The sequence below is a fragment of the Cricetulus griseus genome, chromosome 4 (assembly GCF_003668045.3).
Source record: "Cricetulus griseus strain 17A/GY chromosome 4, alternate assembly CriGri-PICRH-1.0, whole genome shotgun sequence".
In the NCBI taxonomy this organism is placed as follows: domain Eukaryota; kingdom Metazoa; phylum Chordata; class Mammalia; order Rodentia; family Cricetidae; genus Cricetulus; species Cricetulus griseus.
The window spans coordinates 97,338,464-97,354,463 of NC_048597.1; the positions used below are offsets into that span (position 1 = coordinate 97,338,464).

The following is a 16,000-nucleotide window of genomic DNA, read 5'->3' on the forward strand; positions in this document are numbered from 1 at the left end:
TATCACCTTGATAGGAGGCTGATTATTGTCTTGACTTATTATAAAGGAAGACTGATTCTGTCTAGCTATTTCTCCCACCATGATGCCAGAACCATTTGTCCTCACCAGGGGTCCAATAGATAGGACCAATTATGGAATCTTAGCCTCCAAAACTGTGAGCTAAATAAACCTTTTTGCATCATGCATTTCATTATAGTCGCAAAACATAGAATGATATAAATGGTTGAAGTGACTGGACATTCTTACTATGCTTACTTCAGTTGACTGGGCCTCTTTGGTCAGCTGTTCACATAGTGTTTGTTTTTGGAAAACTGATTCACCATAAAGTTCCATTTGATGACATGTCTTCTGGTGTGGTAATTCCATCTGGTTGGGCCAGATGTGTTGGGTCTAACTTCAAGAACTTAACAGTACTCACTGGAACATTATGCAAAAACAAAGCTATCCTATTAGGTGTCAGGAGAGGGTTGCTCATTTCCACTTTTGCTATTATCTGAAGATATAATCTTTTTGGTAAGCTACTTGGTATGTCTTTTGACCTCAATATTAGCATCTGAAAAATGGGTATGAGTGGTTTAGGATTAAAACCACCTGGGAAGGGGCTGGAGGAATGGCTCAGGGTTTGAGCTCCTACTAATCTAGGACCGGACTGGAGTTTGGTTCCCAGTACCCATAACAGATGGCTCACAACCACCTGTCACTCCACCTATAGAGGAATCTGTCACCCTCTTCTGGCCTCTAAGAGCACCTACACTCACCTGCATACACACACACATACCTCTCTGAATATTAACAGCTCTATTTTTTTTTCACAGCTTTTAACTCAGACTTAATGACAGTCCAGAACTTTTATCATGGCTCCAATACCACAAAATTAATTTGAACTTCTCTGAGAGCTAAATAGAGATGGAATGTGAATTACACTGGCTGGGAACTTGTTAGACCCGGGGCCTGAGCCCCAGGATCTGTCTCTGATAGGGTTTCTGGTCAAGTCACCTGCCAGTGTCAGTTGGTAAGCCCCTGGATACTGGCAGTGTGTCTGTAGCCCATTGTCCTGCCCTTCCTGGCTGTTCTCCATCTCTGTGGAGAAATTAAGAGCTCTGTCTCTCATCTCACCCTCCACTCCCACCTCTTCCCTCTAAGGCCCTTTGAGGGTTTAACAGTTCAACTGCACTGCTGTCCCCTGTTCCTAGGCTTTCCTGCTCCCCTGGGTTGTGCAATCCCGACGCTCCAGAACTCTAAGGCTTAATTGCTTGGGGGAGGGGCAAATTCCCCCTTGTGATGAGCCTGCACCAGAAAATTCAGTCCTCAATTCTCAACCTGTTACTTTGTCACAGTAATAAAAGACCCTGCCAGCTGGGGAAATTAAAAAAAAAATCTACCTTTTGGAGTGTTCCTCATTATTCCTACTTTGATTTCAATATCATGGCCTTGGGCTACAATCTCTGGGGTCATTATGATTAAGAAAGACAAAAGTGTATTCAGAAGCCTGGCTTGTCTTGTCTCAGGCTGCTTCAGCTTTGTGAACATGAAAAGCCACTGATGACAAACGGTTAGGTATGTACCTGATGTACTGACTGTATACAAAGCAAGCAGTTGGTCACTGCCCCTTTATCCTCACACTGAGGGCCCAGGAGTATGGAGAAGAAAAAGAAGAAGAAAAAAAAATCTAAGCCAGGCATAGCACATGAAAGCCTGATGCAGGAGAATTTTCATGAGTTTTGAGGCTACCCTGAGCTACATAGTAAATTCCTGAGCTATGGAGAGAGACATTATCTCAAAACAAAACAAACAAAAATCCTCTCTCTCTCTTTTTTTAAAGCTGTCAGTGTGTGTGTAGGTGTGTGTGTACATGCATGTTACAGTGGTTGGACATGTGAGGAAGGTCAGAAGATAACTGTGTGGAGTGGAGTCAGTTTTTTCCTTCCAATGTGAGTTCTGGTGATCAAACTCAGGTCATCAGGCTTGCATAGAAAGTGCTTTAACCCCTTAAACTATCTTGCCGGCCCCCCAAAATCTTATCAGCAAAAGGCCATATACTCCATGTAAGGACACACAGTGATAAAAAGATACAAGTTAGCCAGGTGGTGGTGGCTCACGCCTTTAATCCCAGTACTCGGGAGGCAGAAGCAGGAAGATCTCTGTGAATTCGAGACCAGCCTGGTCTACAAGAGCTAGTTCCAGGACAGCCTCCAAAGCCACAGAGAAACCCTGTCTCGAAAAACCAAAAAAAAAAAAAAAAAAAAAAAAAAGATACAAGTTGCTGTCACATTTCCATTGCACTGTATTAGGTTGTTACTTACACCACACTTTATAATACAGTAGACAGCAGAACACAAAGAATCTTGGGCTGGAGAGATGGCTCAGAGGTTAAGATCACTGACTGTTCTTCCAAAGGTCCGGAGTTCAATTCCCAGTAACCACATGGTGGCTCACAACCATCCGTTATGAGCTCTGGTGCCCTCTTCTCGTGTGCAGATATACATGGAAGCAGAATGTTGTATGCATAATAAATTTAAAAAATCTTAAAAAAAAGAATGGCCATCTGTAGATATGTCACCCCAACCCTTTGATCCCCCTAACTCTCTCTTTCAAGGCATTTAACTGAAGTCCAACAGAACTTGATTTTAGAAGTATGCTTTAAACACACACCATCTGCAGGTAAGCATGAGTAAACCCCCCAAACTGAGAAAGGTTGCTTCTGATGGGTGAGGTCCTTCTGTATGCTGTGAATATATGTTTCTCTTATTGGTTTGGTGGTGAATAAATGCTGACTGGCCAGTAGCCAGGCCGGAAGTATAGGCAGGGCTACTACACTAGGAATTTAGGGAAGAGGAACACAGAGAGTCTGGGAGAGATGCCATTTAACTGCTTAAGGAGTAACATGCTGTAGCATTATGGGTAAGTCACAGCCTCATTGCAATACACAGTTTAATAGAAATGGGTTAATAATTAAGAGAGAGATAGCTAATAAGAAGCCTGAGCCATTGGCCAAACAGTTTGTAATTAATATAAGCCTCTGTGTGTTTATTTGGGACTAAATGTCTATGGCACTGGGCAGTACAGAAACTCCATTTTCATGCTTCCAGTCAACCTGAAGAGCCTTTAAACCTCTTCTTTGTATTTCAAGCAGACAGTCAAAATACATTTTTTTTTATTCTTTCAAATTCGAACTAGGGAGACAGCTTAGTTGGTAAAGTGCTTGCCATGCAAGTATGAGGATCTGAGCTTGATCTCCAGCACCATGTGAAAAAAAAAAACCTATGAGGTTATAGATGCTTATATAATCCCAGTTCTGGGGAAACAGAGGCAGGAGGATTCCTGGGGCTAGCCTGCCAGGGTGAGTCCCGGTCCTAATGAGAGCCCTGCCTCAAAAACAGTGAGAGAGATGGACATGGTGGCACACATCTTTAATCCCAGCACTCAGGAGGTAGAGGCAGGTGGATTTCTGTCAATTCAAAGCCAGCCTGATCTACATAGTGAGTTCTAGGGCAGTCAGGGCTATGTAGAAAGACCCTGTCTAAAAACAAACAAGTGAGATGGTTCCTTTGAAGTTGACATCTATTCTCTTCACACAACCAAACATACCTGCAAACCCCCTGAGTGCTGGCTAGTTTTGTGTCAACTTGAGACAAGGTGTAGCATCAGGGAGGAGGGAGCCTCAACTGAGAAAATTCCTCCTTAGGATCCAGTTGTAGAGCTGGAGAGATGGCTCAGGAGTTAAGAGCACTGACTGCTCTTTCAGAGGACCCTGGTTCAATTCCCAGCACCCACATGGCAGCTCACAACTGTATAACTCTAAGATTTGACACTGTCACACAGACATACATGTAGGCAAAACGCCGATGTGTATAAAATAAGAATAAATAAATTATTTTTTAAAAGGATCCAGTTGTGGGCAAGCCTACAGGGCATTTACTGTATCAGTAATCTTTAGGGGAGGACCCAGCCTGTTGTAGGTGGGACCATCCCTGGGCTGATGGTCCTGGGTGCTATAAGAAAGCAGGCTGAGCAAGCCATGGGGAACAAGCCAGTACGCGGCACCCTCCCCGGCCTCTGCATCAGCTCCTGCCTCCAGGTTCCTGCCCTGTTTGAGTTCCTGTCCTGACTTCCTTCAGTGATAGACTAAGATGCAGAAGTGTAAGCTGAATAACCCCTTTCCCTCTTTCCTTCCCAACTTGTTTTTGGTCATCCTGTTTCATCATAACAATAGTAACCCTAACTAAGATACACTCTCATTCCTCCCACAACCCACATAAATGAGAGAAACATATTCACAGTATATAGGAGGACATCCCCCATCAGTTTTCCACTTTTAGAGTTTTAGTCCATGGCCATTCAGCTCCATGGATGTCGGGTTGATTGGAAAGCGTGTGACATCATGGCAGGAGGGAATGGAGAAACCAAATCGGTTCAAACCTGGAAGTTTCATCCCAGTTGACTAGCTTTCACAGTGCTGGAAGCTTCTATGTGATCCCAGAGGAGAAGAGTGTTCAACAGTCTCCCCCAGTTCTGAACCCTGAGAGTTGCAGTAAGGAGTGTCCTGGCAAGACAGGCCTAATAGAACCATGGGGTCCTTATCACTGAAAAAGGGGGCAGGTGAGTCGGACAAAAGAGGGATCTCGGATACAGAGTTCAGAATGATGGGTCAAGCTTTCATGACTTTCTTTTGACACTGCTTTTCATTTTGTAGCTGTGTATGTGTTGAAAGACTAGAAGTCAATATTGTGCTGTCTTCTCAGTCACGCTCCATTTAGGTTTTTTTTTTTTTTTTTTTTTTTTTTTTTGTTTTGTTTTTTTTGTTTTTGAGAAATGGTCTCTCATTTAACCTGCAGCTCACTGATTAGACTAGACTAGACTGACCAGAGAACTCTCAGGATCCCCCTTGTCTCCACCTCCCCACCACTGGGATGACATGCGAACAACATGCACACCTGGCACATACTTCCATGACAGACCCATTCAAACTCCAGCTCCAGCTGAGTGTGGGGCTGCACATCTGTAATCCCAGCCTTTGGGAGGCAGAGGAGGCAGGCAGATCTCTGTGAGTTCACGGCTAGCCTGGTCTACATAGAGGGTTCCAGGTCAGCCGGGGCTACAGAGTGAAACCCTGTTTCAAAAACAAAACAAAACAACAACAAAACCTTCCAGCTCAGGTAGGCATGCAAGTGTCCAGTTTTATAAATGTTTGAAACAAATTCAGATTCATTTTAAAAAAAGTATCATGTTCAGTAATTAAGTGTGTGTGTGTATGTGTGTGTGTGTGTGTGTGTGTGTGTGTGTGTGTGTGTGTGTGCATGTGGGCATGCACATGGAACATTTTGTGAGTGTGGAGGCCTGAGCTTGATCCCCAGACTGCAGAAACCACCCATGGTAGCACCGCCCTGCCCAGCCTCCACATATAGTAAAAGTGGAGGCAGGAGTATCAAGAAGTTTAAGGTCATCCTTGGCTGCATGGTGTTTACAAAGTCAATGTTGGTCCAGGTGGATGGCCCTTTGGCCTCCTAATCTACCACTCCTCCCCAATTTGTGAGCCCAAGATAATTTGGAAAACCTTGAGGCCAGCTCATCACCAATCAGGCAGGGTAGAATGTGTCACTTCTGGTGTCCCAGAATTTTGGCTAAAACTCAAAGGTGATGGGAGAGGGTAAACTGGTGAGAGGTGGTCATTCTTGTCCCTTCACCATCTGTAACTCTCAACCTCCAGCCTATACATAAGGTCAAGATCTTATCTAGAAGTTTCCCTGACAGGCTTATCCTGTTCCCCAGGGGCCAGGTGACCATCTCAAAGCATGCTTGGGCTTGAGCCATCCTGAAAAGACTGAGCCAAAGGGCTCTGGGAGCTGTGGGGTGCTTCCTAGGGCAAGAATGGAAACAGGTACATAGGAGGTCATCACTGTGTGCCTTAACCCTGATGGGGGTCCCAGTTTTTTTTTTTTTTTTTTTTTTTTTTTTTTTTTTTTTTTTTTTTTTTTGAGACAGGGTTTCTCTGTGTACCTTTGGAGCCTGTCCTGAAACTCTGCAGACCAGGCTGACCTTGAGCTCACAGCCTGCCTCTGCCTCCCCAGTGCTGGGATTGAAGGTGTGTGCCACCACCACCTGGCTCAGGGGTCCCAGATCTTTAGGTCTCTAATGATTCCCTGTGTGCCCCTTGGGTCAGCAGGTGGGTGGATGGCAGGACACAGCCAGGCAGTTGATAATCTATGCCCATCAGTTCTCAGTGAGGATGGTCCCTTTCCTGCCCAGCCCTGCATGTGATGGAGAGCAGGCAAGGAGGGAGCTGGATGCCACTGCAGACTCCTGAACTGGGGCTACATCCCAGCACTGGAAGGAAAGAGGGAGCAGGGTCATAAGTTCCAAGTTACCCTATGCTATATAGTAAGTTCCAGGCTATAGGCTACAAGAGACCCCAGAGAGAGGGGGTAGGGCAGAGAGGGAGAAGATTTCTACTGAATCTACCCACCACCCACTAGTTAGGACTGCAGACCAGGGCATGATTAGCAAGACTCCCCAGGAAGACTAGAGGGACAACTTGGGCTGTGAGGGCAGGGTGATGCCCAAAGCAACCATAAGGGATGCCTGTGAACACTGCCTCAGGCCCCCAGCATGGACATCGCCACTCTTGTGGGACCTGGTACCTGAAAGCAGGTATGTTATTGTCTCCCATGTTCCCATCAGATTCCTCTCCACTGTTCTTTCCATGTGTGGTTTCTAATGGCAGAGTAGGATCACATGGTACTTGATGGCTAGAAGGATTCTTCTGAAAGAGGACCTCAGGACCTGCAAGATGGCTCAGGGATAAAGGTGCTTGCTACAAACCCCGATGGCCTGAGTTGGATCCCTGGGGACCCGCATGGTAGAAAGACAGAACTGACACCTGAAAGATGTCCACTATGTCTTACACACAGAGAGACACACAGCCCATATGTACACACTTGTGCACACACACATATCAATAAACACACATAATAAAGATCAATACAAATTTAAAAGTCGGGCTGGAGAGATGGCTCAGAGGTTAAGAGCACTGACTGCTCTTCCAGAGGTCCTGAGTTCAATTCCCAGCAACCACATGGTGGCTCACAACCATCCATAATGAGATCTGGTGCCCTCTTCTGGTGTGCAGATATACATGGAAGCAGAATGTTGTATGCATAATAAATAAATAAAATCTTTTAAAAAATTTAAAAGTCAATTCTGAAAAAGGAGCATTTCTCCTATAGAGAGGTGACGTCCATAATGTGGGCTGTTTTCAAACAGGACGAAGATGCAGTCACAGTTGCTCTGCCAATTGATGACTTATGATTATTTTGTTGTCTAAGTTTCAGTAGAAATATCTTTGTTGTTGACAAGCAGAGAAGCCATTTTGGAACAATATCAAATTCACTCCCATCATCACTATGGACTCCTGCTAAACTCCTTTTAAGAGATCTGTGGGTGGTGGGGCAGTGCTGGCACACGCCTTTAATCCCAGCTCTCGAGATGCAGAGGCAGGAGGATCTCTGGGTTTGAGGACAGCCTGGTCTACAGAGCGAGTGCCAGGATAGGCTCCAAAGCTACACAGAGAAACCCTGTCTCAGAAAAACAAAAACACAAAAGGGATCTGTGGAAGACACTGAGACCAGAAGGGTTACATTTCAAGGTTCCAGAGACAGGAGAATTATAAGTAGGTGAGCTGATATGGGTGTCAGGAAAGAGGCTTAGATAAATTTTCATCAGGTAAATGGACTGTTGCTGTGACGTGTGGCCGGGGCAGAGGAACTAGAAGAACTTGTGTTCATCTCATCAGTCTGTGGGGACAAAACAAGGAAGTTTTGAGAGTTTGATCTCCCAGAGAAGAACTGAAAATGAGTCTGAAAATGGCATGTTCTAACTTGGCATAACTGGCAGATTTGGACCGCACCACAGGGTAAAAGGCTGAAAAGCCACTTAGAAAGTTCCAGAACAACAAAACAGTTTCCAAAAAGTCTTGCAATGCTTCCAGGGGTGAGGTTATAGGATCAGGGAGAGAGGATTTTGTAAACAAGGAAGATTGAATCCGAATTGAAACAGAAACACACCCTTCACCCTGCTCTGCCAATGGAGCTGTGGTCATTCCCCATTCTCTTCCCGGCTAGACAGTGTCATTTAGCGAGTATCTACGTCTCAATCACAGTTTCTGGCACAAAAGAGAAATTCAACAAGGTTTACTAAGAATTAGGATCATTGAAAACAAAGAGAAACATAGTAACTAGAAAGAGTCTCATAGGCAGACAGGCGCTGAAGTCAGAGAAGGTTTGAAAGTAACAGATATCAATAAGTTCAAGGGAAACAAAGAAAAAACGGAGAAAATAGGAAGGGAGACAACATTGTGGTCCAACCCAACTCTGGATACTTCATAGTGCTTAAAATTGGTTGCCTGACCTTCTTATGGATAGAGCATGTTTTGCATCTGTGGTACTAGGCAAAGTGCTCTGCCACTGAACAACACACCCAGCCCAATGGAAATTTGGAACATCGTGATTCAACTCTATGTGAATTCTAAGGCCTATGGCTCAAGTCTTAAAAAATCAATTTGATCCAACTTGGCTGCCAGTGGGGTCCATTCTCTTCCCTGCCACAGGTGGCTTTCTTTAGGGATGACGGACTTCAGCATTTGTTCTGAGTCTCACACTGCTCTTAGCGTTGCTTCCTAGAATCCCAGAGATGGGAGGAAAGGATGCTTTTTGCTAATATATTCTCCCCCCTTCCTCGCCCCTAGGGGATTTTATTATGTTGTCAGGCTGACCTCAAACTCCTTTGTTCCAGCAGTCCTCCTGCCTCAGCCTCCCAAGGGGCTGGGACTTCAGGTACACACATGCCACACCAGGGGCTACTCATTACTGAAAACAGCCTGTGGCAGTTCCTTAGGGATACTATTGGATCTGTCAGTCAGAGATAGGTGGCCTGCTTGAGACAACATTTGACTTCATCCTGAATGACCAGAAAAAAAGTGAGAGAGAAGAGAATTAGGATGCAGTGTGGTCAGGGCAGAGTTTATGTATAGAGAACACTGATTTAATCTGTAGTTGGCATAGCTCCCTGGAATGAGCCAAATAGTAAATATTTTAGCCATGCCATCTCTGCTGCAACCACTGGCTTTACAACAGGGCAGAAGGAGCCATGAACCATTCGCAAGTGGGTGGTGATAATTGTGAGGCTGCAGCCTCCCCAGCTGTCCATGTGCTGTCCTGATGGATGCTATTCTCCTAATAAAGCCTCTTGGGGGCAATTCATCTCAGTTCGTTTCTATCCATATATATATATATATATATTATATATATATATATATATATATTGTTTTTTGTTTTTTGTTTTTGTTTTTTTGAGACAGGGTCTGACTAAGTAGCCCTGGCTGGCTTGCAACTCATTATATAGACCAGCCGGGCTGGACTTGAACTCCCAGGGATCTGCCTGCCTCTGCCTCTGCCTCTGCCTCTGCCTCTTTAGTGCTGGGATTAAAGGCAGGCGCCATCACAAGTGGCTGAGAAGAAAGGCTGTGTCTTTTATTAATTTATAATAGACTGGTGGAGAGTACTTAGCGAGTACGGACACCTAAGTTCAATTCCTGGAACCCATGGAAGGAGAGAATTGTGTTCACAAGCTGTATTCAGACCTCATAGGCACGCTGCGGTGCTCGGCCCCCCTCCCCATCAATTAATAAAAAGCGTATCTGTAACAGAGCACTCCAGTAAAACTTTATTAACTGCATAGTGAACTGTGAATTTTTTATAGCTCTCCCCTTTCACACTTGTCACAAAGTATCTTTCCCCTCCCTCAACGTCTTTAAAATGTACTCAGGTGTTCTTTACTCCTTTATCCTAGGCGGCTGACAAAAGGTAGGGTTGGTAGCTGGAGTTAGACTCCACAGGCCTTTGTGGGACAAGGTGGCAATCGCGAGCAAGGCAAAGAAAGCCTCCAGTCTCTCTGCAAAAGGACCCTAGCTAGATCAGGCCCAGGTAGTAGTCGTCCCCATATCCGCCCCAACTCAGGGAAACCCATTAAGGTTTGTCCCCCACCCCCCCACCCCCGCCCAAGACACAAGCAGACACCCGTAAAGCCAGGCGGGACGCACAGACTCGGAGCCCAGTAAGCCCGGCGCGCACCTGCTCCCGGGCCCCCGCGCACCTGCTGAGCCGCACTCCGGCCTCGTCTCGCGAGATCCAGGCTGGCGTAGTGGCCCCCACCCCCACCCAGGCCACCAAGTACCTCTCCCGCCCCCGGGCCCGGCCTCCTCACCACCTTCGGGACCAGCCTCCCCCTCCCATCCCCACCGCATCGTAGCGGCTGCGTTCAGCACGCGAGCCCCTCAGTCCCGAGGGACCCCGCCTCCCAGGCTGGAGGGTGGCCCTGCGGGCAGGTGCACGCGCAGCCTGCCGCCAACGGGTCCCAGGCGCGCCCGGGGTGGGGGGACCCGGGGACCGGCTGCGCGCACGGCGCCTCTCGGCGCTGCATCCCTCGCTCTGCTCCCCACCCCGCCCTGTGATTGACAGGCAAGATGTCGGTGTGGAGCGAGGCAGGAGCCGTCACCCCTGGAGCCCGGCGGCGGCAACAGCAGCGGCGACAGTGGCGGCAGCAACAGCAGCAGCAGCAGCAGCAGCGTTGTCGCGGGGAGCAGACTGCAGCCAGCCGCAGTGGGCGCCGCAGCCGCGCCAGTCGTGCGCACAGCATCCTGAGAGCGCGCTGAGCGCGGGGACCCGCGAACCATGCCGTGTCACCGCGACCGGGAGGGGGGCAGGCGCGCTCCTTTTTGACATAAAAGCCAGGCGGCCAAATAGATTTATATACATATAATTCCGCCCTTCACGGAGCCGCTGTGAGAAGCGTGAGCTCTATTTCCCTCTGTCTCCTCCTTCCACTCCTCCTCCTCCCCTTCCTCCTCCTCGCCCTCCTCTTTCTCCTCCTCCTAAGTGTACAGACTGCACCCTACCACCTGGTTGGCTTCTGACAAACGGGCATCTCTCCCTTTTTAGGGACCAGAGACACAGAGAAAGAGAGAGGAGAGAGACAAGGGACATTCTAACGCAGACTGACTGATACTCCCCCCAGAAAATAATAATAAATTTGGCTCTTGTCCCCTCCTCCAACCCCCCACCCCCTCAAGCTTGTGTGAGATGTTGGGTTTCTTCAGGAGACACTGCTGAGAAGTCGCAGTGGTTGGAGAGGCGTAGGGGGGGTGGACTCCCTCTACCTCCACTCCCTCCCTCCCCCTTTTTTTCTTTCTGGGAGGAGGTGGAGGAGGAGGAGGAGGAGGAGGAGGGGAAGGGGGGTTGCAGAGCAAGCGATGGATGAGGAAAACATGACGAAAAGCGAGGAACAGCAACCTCTGAGTTTGCAAAAAGCCTTGCAGCAGTGCGAGCTGGTTCAGAACATGATAGACCTGAGCATCTCCAATCTGGAAGGGCTTAGGACGAAGTGTGCAGCTTCCAACGACCTCACGCAGAAGGAGATCAGGACCCTGGAGGTAGGTGTTGCCTGGGATGGGATTGGGAGGGGGGCAATCCTTCCTTCCCTTCCCCTTCTCCAGTCCGTCCCCATCCCTTTGGGGTTCTGTTTGTTGAGGGGGGGCCCGGGGAGGGGAAGGGTAAAGCAGGTGGGCACGAATGATGCGCTATGATTTATCACCTGGCGAAGCCAGCGCGGATGTCCCTTCCCAGTGCGGCTGTTGTCTGTGCTCGGCCGGGTGGCGGTGGTAGCAGTAATAATTGCTGTTCCGTATTTATTATTATGGGTTGTTGCTGTTGCCATGATTATTCTTTTCCTGTGGGAGGAGGGAGTTCTTTACTTTATTATTATTATTTCTTTTCTTTTTTTTCTTTCTTTCTTTTCTTTTTCTTTTTTTTTTGTTTTGCGTTTGGGAATTTGTTTATATGCCACAGGGGGCTTGTGTGCTGGGTGACACGTTAAGGAGCTGCAGGGAACCCACGTGACCTTGTGCGTTCTGCAGGTGGTCAAAGGTGGTTTTGACTGGTTTGATGGGGCTGCCTGAATGGAAAGACTCGACCCTTTGCTCTGTGTCTCACTCCTCATCCCCCTCCCCATAGACACCTTAGGAAACCAAATGCATTTGAAAAATAAATCCCCAGGGAACTACTCATTTCTAAGACAATCATTTGACATACCCGGGTGGATGAAGGCCCAAAATGTGTAACTAGAAACAATATTAAGGTTGCCTGGAGTGGTTCTTGCACTAGGTGGCGTGGGGAAAATCCTCTTGGGTTGTCTTGGTGAGACTTGGTGGTTGGGGGTCCAGCAGAAGGTGCTATGTTTGGCTCTTTGTAGCATCTCTCCAACAGAACTTGTGCAGAGTTGGAAGCAGTTTGCTGAGAGCCGGTGACAGGGATGGCTACAAAGTTCCACAAGAGACAGAAGGAACTATTTTCCTTCAAAGGTCATTTTCTCCGAGGAAGCTTTCAGGGTTTTGGGAAAGGCCTGTGCTCTGAAATCCTTGGGCATCCACCTTGTTCAAAATGTCAGATGGATCCAGCCCCCTCACCTTCCTTCTCACAAAATGGCCCAGCTGTCCACATTGCTTGATTTAATTTGGGAATTCCTACTAGCTGGCATTTGCCAGGAGGTGGTGGCTGTGGAGCTCAGAGCAAAGGAGGGTTCCCCTTTTAGTGGCGTGGCATGTATCATGGAGCATGGTGCTTGGACTGGTCTCTCTCTGGCTGTGAGTTCCTGAAGCCTGAAGTCTTCAGTCTTGGCCTACCGGGTCATCTGCATGAATGCACCTCTCTGATTCACTTTCAGGCCTTTTATTTCTCCGGCATGCTTTTAAATTTGTCCAGATAGTCAGTATGCAGGAGGCTATCATTTGGAAAGAGGAGTTTGTGTGTGTATATTTTAATACAGCACTCGCCACCCTCAGATATATGTCTGTGCTCACCTGTCAGGTGGTAACATGATCCCGGGGATGAAATAAGATAAATGTTGATGCGGGAAGTGTGTTGGGAGGCACAGGCATTGCCTTTCTCAGAGTTTCAAGAGTGTGAGAGAGAAAAGGCTTGGCTAACATTTGCTGCTGGAAGAAAAAGTATAGGATGTGTTAGCCCAGCCCAGGTCTCTGCACGGAGCCCACAACAGATATTGTTCAGAACTATACCTGGGAAAGCTGATATAGATAATCCCTGAAGGCCACCACCATGCCTCTCCTACCCTCTGTCACCAAGACCGCCATGCTAGGCTGATTATTACAGCTTAAGTTTCTCACGTGTTTCCTGCTATTCCATCTTCTGATGACTCCCAAGAGAGTGATGACTGACACAGCTGGGCCCTCCGTGGCTGGGGATGTAGTTCAGTGGTTCAGCGCTTTTGTAGCACTCACAGGCCCTGGGTTCAATCCCCAGCACTGTGCAAACACAAACCAACAGTGGGCACTTGGCTCTGTTTTTGTCTCTCTGCAAGGTGAAGGTGGTTTCCATTTGTAACTGGGGGACAGAGGTGCTGTTGTGTTGGTCAAGGAGTTGGAATCATAGGTGCCTTAGTCAGGGTTTCTGTGGCTGAAATAAAATACCATGACCAAAGCAAGTTAGGAAGGAAATTGTTTATTTAGTTTACACTTCCACATCACAGTTCATCATCAAAGGAAGTCAGAGAAGGAATTCAAACAGGGCAGGAACCTGGAGGCAGGAGCTGATGCAGAGGTCAGGGAGGGTGCCGAGTACTGGCTTGTTCCCCATGGTTTGCTCAGCCTGCTTTCTTATAGAACCCAGGGCCACCACCATAGGGATCACATCACCCATAACCAGCTGGGCCTCCCCCATTGATCACAGCCAGATATAATGGAGGCATTTTCTCAGTTCAGGTTCCTTCCCTCTTATGACTCAAGCTTGTGTCAAGTTGACACAAAACTAGGCAGCACAATAGGGAATGCATCTTTCTCTGTTGGTTAGCTTGATCCATATTGCCTAGTGTCTGCTCTGGAGCAATTATGCCAATTTCAGTTTTCTGACTCTCTAGGACCAGGGGGTAATGGAGGAGTGCCAGGGAGGGTATGATCCTGCTAGAATTAGCATTCACTAGGTTTTCTACCCTAGTCTCACGGGGCGGGGGTGTTGGGGAAGTGGGTGGGTAGGGGCTGGCTAAGTGTCGATGCCCAGCATCTAACGACCACATTCTAATTTAGCTGGAATTGGAGGGAGTGCCCAGGAATCTACATTTAGTAAGCAGACAGTATGCTTCTGTGTGTCATTTTTCTTTGGTGGTGCTGGGAATTGAACCCAGGGACCTAGTGAATGCTAGACAAGGGCTCTACCACTGACTATAACCCCAACCCCCAGGTTTCTGATTCAGGTTTTGATAGGGTCACTTTATGAATTAATTATCCAAGCTGGGCGTGGTGGTGCACACCTGTAATCCTAGTACTTGGGAAGCTGGGACAGGAGGAGGGAGAGCCCAAGGCTAGTTTGGGACACATAGTGAAACTGTGCTTCAAGTTAAAAAGCAAGAGGGCTGGGGTTGTAGTTCAGTGGTGGAGATCTTGCCTAATATATCCTCTTCAGCCCCCAGCTCTGAAAAACACCAAAACAAAAACAACAAATAGCAACAACAAAAGTAAATCCTAATCCATTAGTACATAAATGTTGTGTTCCAGCTATTAATTTTTGTTTTAAATTCATCTTGAATTTTTATTATTGTGCATGTGAATATAAGTACACACTCTTACTTTGGATTCCAGGGATTGAACTCAGGTCCTCAGGTTTTCAAGGCAAGTGTTTTTACTCACCGAGTCATTTTGCCAGCCCACAAGTATATTTAGGTGATTTATTTGGCTCGTGGCTCTGGTCTAGGTCAGTGGGCTGCATCTGATGGCATCCATCTCTTGGGCAGAATCCCAGGGTGGCTCAAGGCATCTCATGTTGAGAGGCAGGTTCCCTGCTGTTTCTGCTATTTAATGGTGACAACTCTCTGCTCACAAACACCAAAGTTACTGATTGAATAGACTGCCCTGAGGACATTGATGACAGTGTGTTCTCCTCAAGAAACAAAAATACTCAACACGAACTTGGCCATCACAAAGCATGCTTCTTGGGTAGGGAAGAAAGTTTTACATCACAGCAAAGTGACAATGAAGGCCAAACACTCAGTCCTTTGGGAGACAGCAAAGGAAAGTCTGATAGCCTTTCTGTGATGGTTACAAGATGGCTTCCATAGCTCCAGCTGTGACATCTGCATTCAAGCAGGAAAGAGGAGGACTTCTTGAATATGGAGAGATGGAAACTTCATATTTTTGGCTTCAGGAAACAAAGGCTTTCCCATCGTAACCTTCCTTCTCAACAGCAATATTCAGTTATCTTTTCTTGGCCACATGTTCTAGCTGCAAGGGAGGCTGAATGGAGGAAAGTGCGAAATCCATCATTTTCCTTGCTGGGATGACCCCGTATAAAGTCAAGGTTCTGCTTTCATGGGGGAAGGTACAAAAGGATGTTGGGTGGGCCACAAGTGACACCAGCCCTATATTTTATTGGTAGATATTTTGATGGAGAAGAAAATCCATGCTGTGGAGTTTGAGGCAGGTTGGCTTCTAGTTGCTCCGATTTATATTGGATACAAATGTAAACATTTTAACCCAAACTGATGATTGTGAGATAAAAATTCCTGCCTGAGTGGGTGTTTGTAAGGATCACCAAGGATGACACTTTTAAACACACTAACAAACTAAAGTGTCAGTAAGTACTAAACAGACAATAGTGGAGGGGCAGAATGTATTTATTACTTTTCCCTTTGCTGTGACTGAATACTGTTGAAAATTACTTTTTTTTTTCGTTTTTTGAGACAGTGTAGGACTTCTCAGAGTCTTTGCCATGCCACCTGTGCACATTGTAGCTCCGAGAGGACAGAGTCTGGGATGTTTTCCTTTCCCAAGGATTACCCTGGGGGAGGGGGTATTTATTTCATAGAATCCACCAGGGGAAACTTGGCCAGGCAGTTAGGGAGGCCTGCTTAGCTGGGGAGGTGGGGATTTGGAGTGGAAAGATGG

The 16,000-nt window shown here is 47.1% G+C and overlaps 1 protein-coding gene across 1 annotated transcript in view; it reads left to right on the forward strand.

The window, feature by feature from the left end:
• Positions 1 to 11,302: 11,302 nt before the first annotated feature.
• The window catches only part of Ksr2 (kinase suppressor of ras 2), a 334,523-nt gene continuing 329,825 nt past the window's right edge, over positions 11,303 to 16,000 (forward strand). The window contains exon 1 of the mRNA XM_035444175.1: positions 11,303 to 11,482. Coding sequence (XP_035300066.1) covers positions 11,303 to 11,482 — 180 coding nt within the window. The remainder of the gene's footprint in view (positions 11,483 to 16,000) is intronic.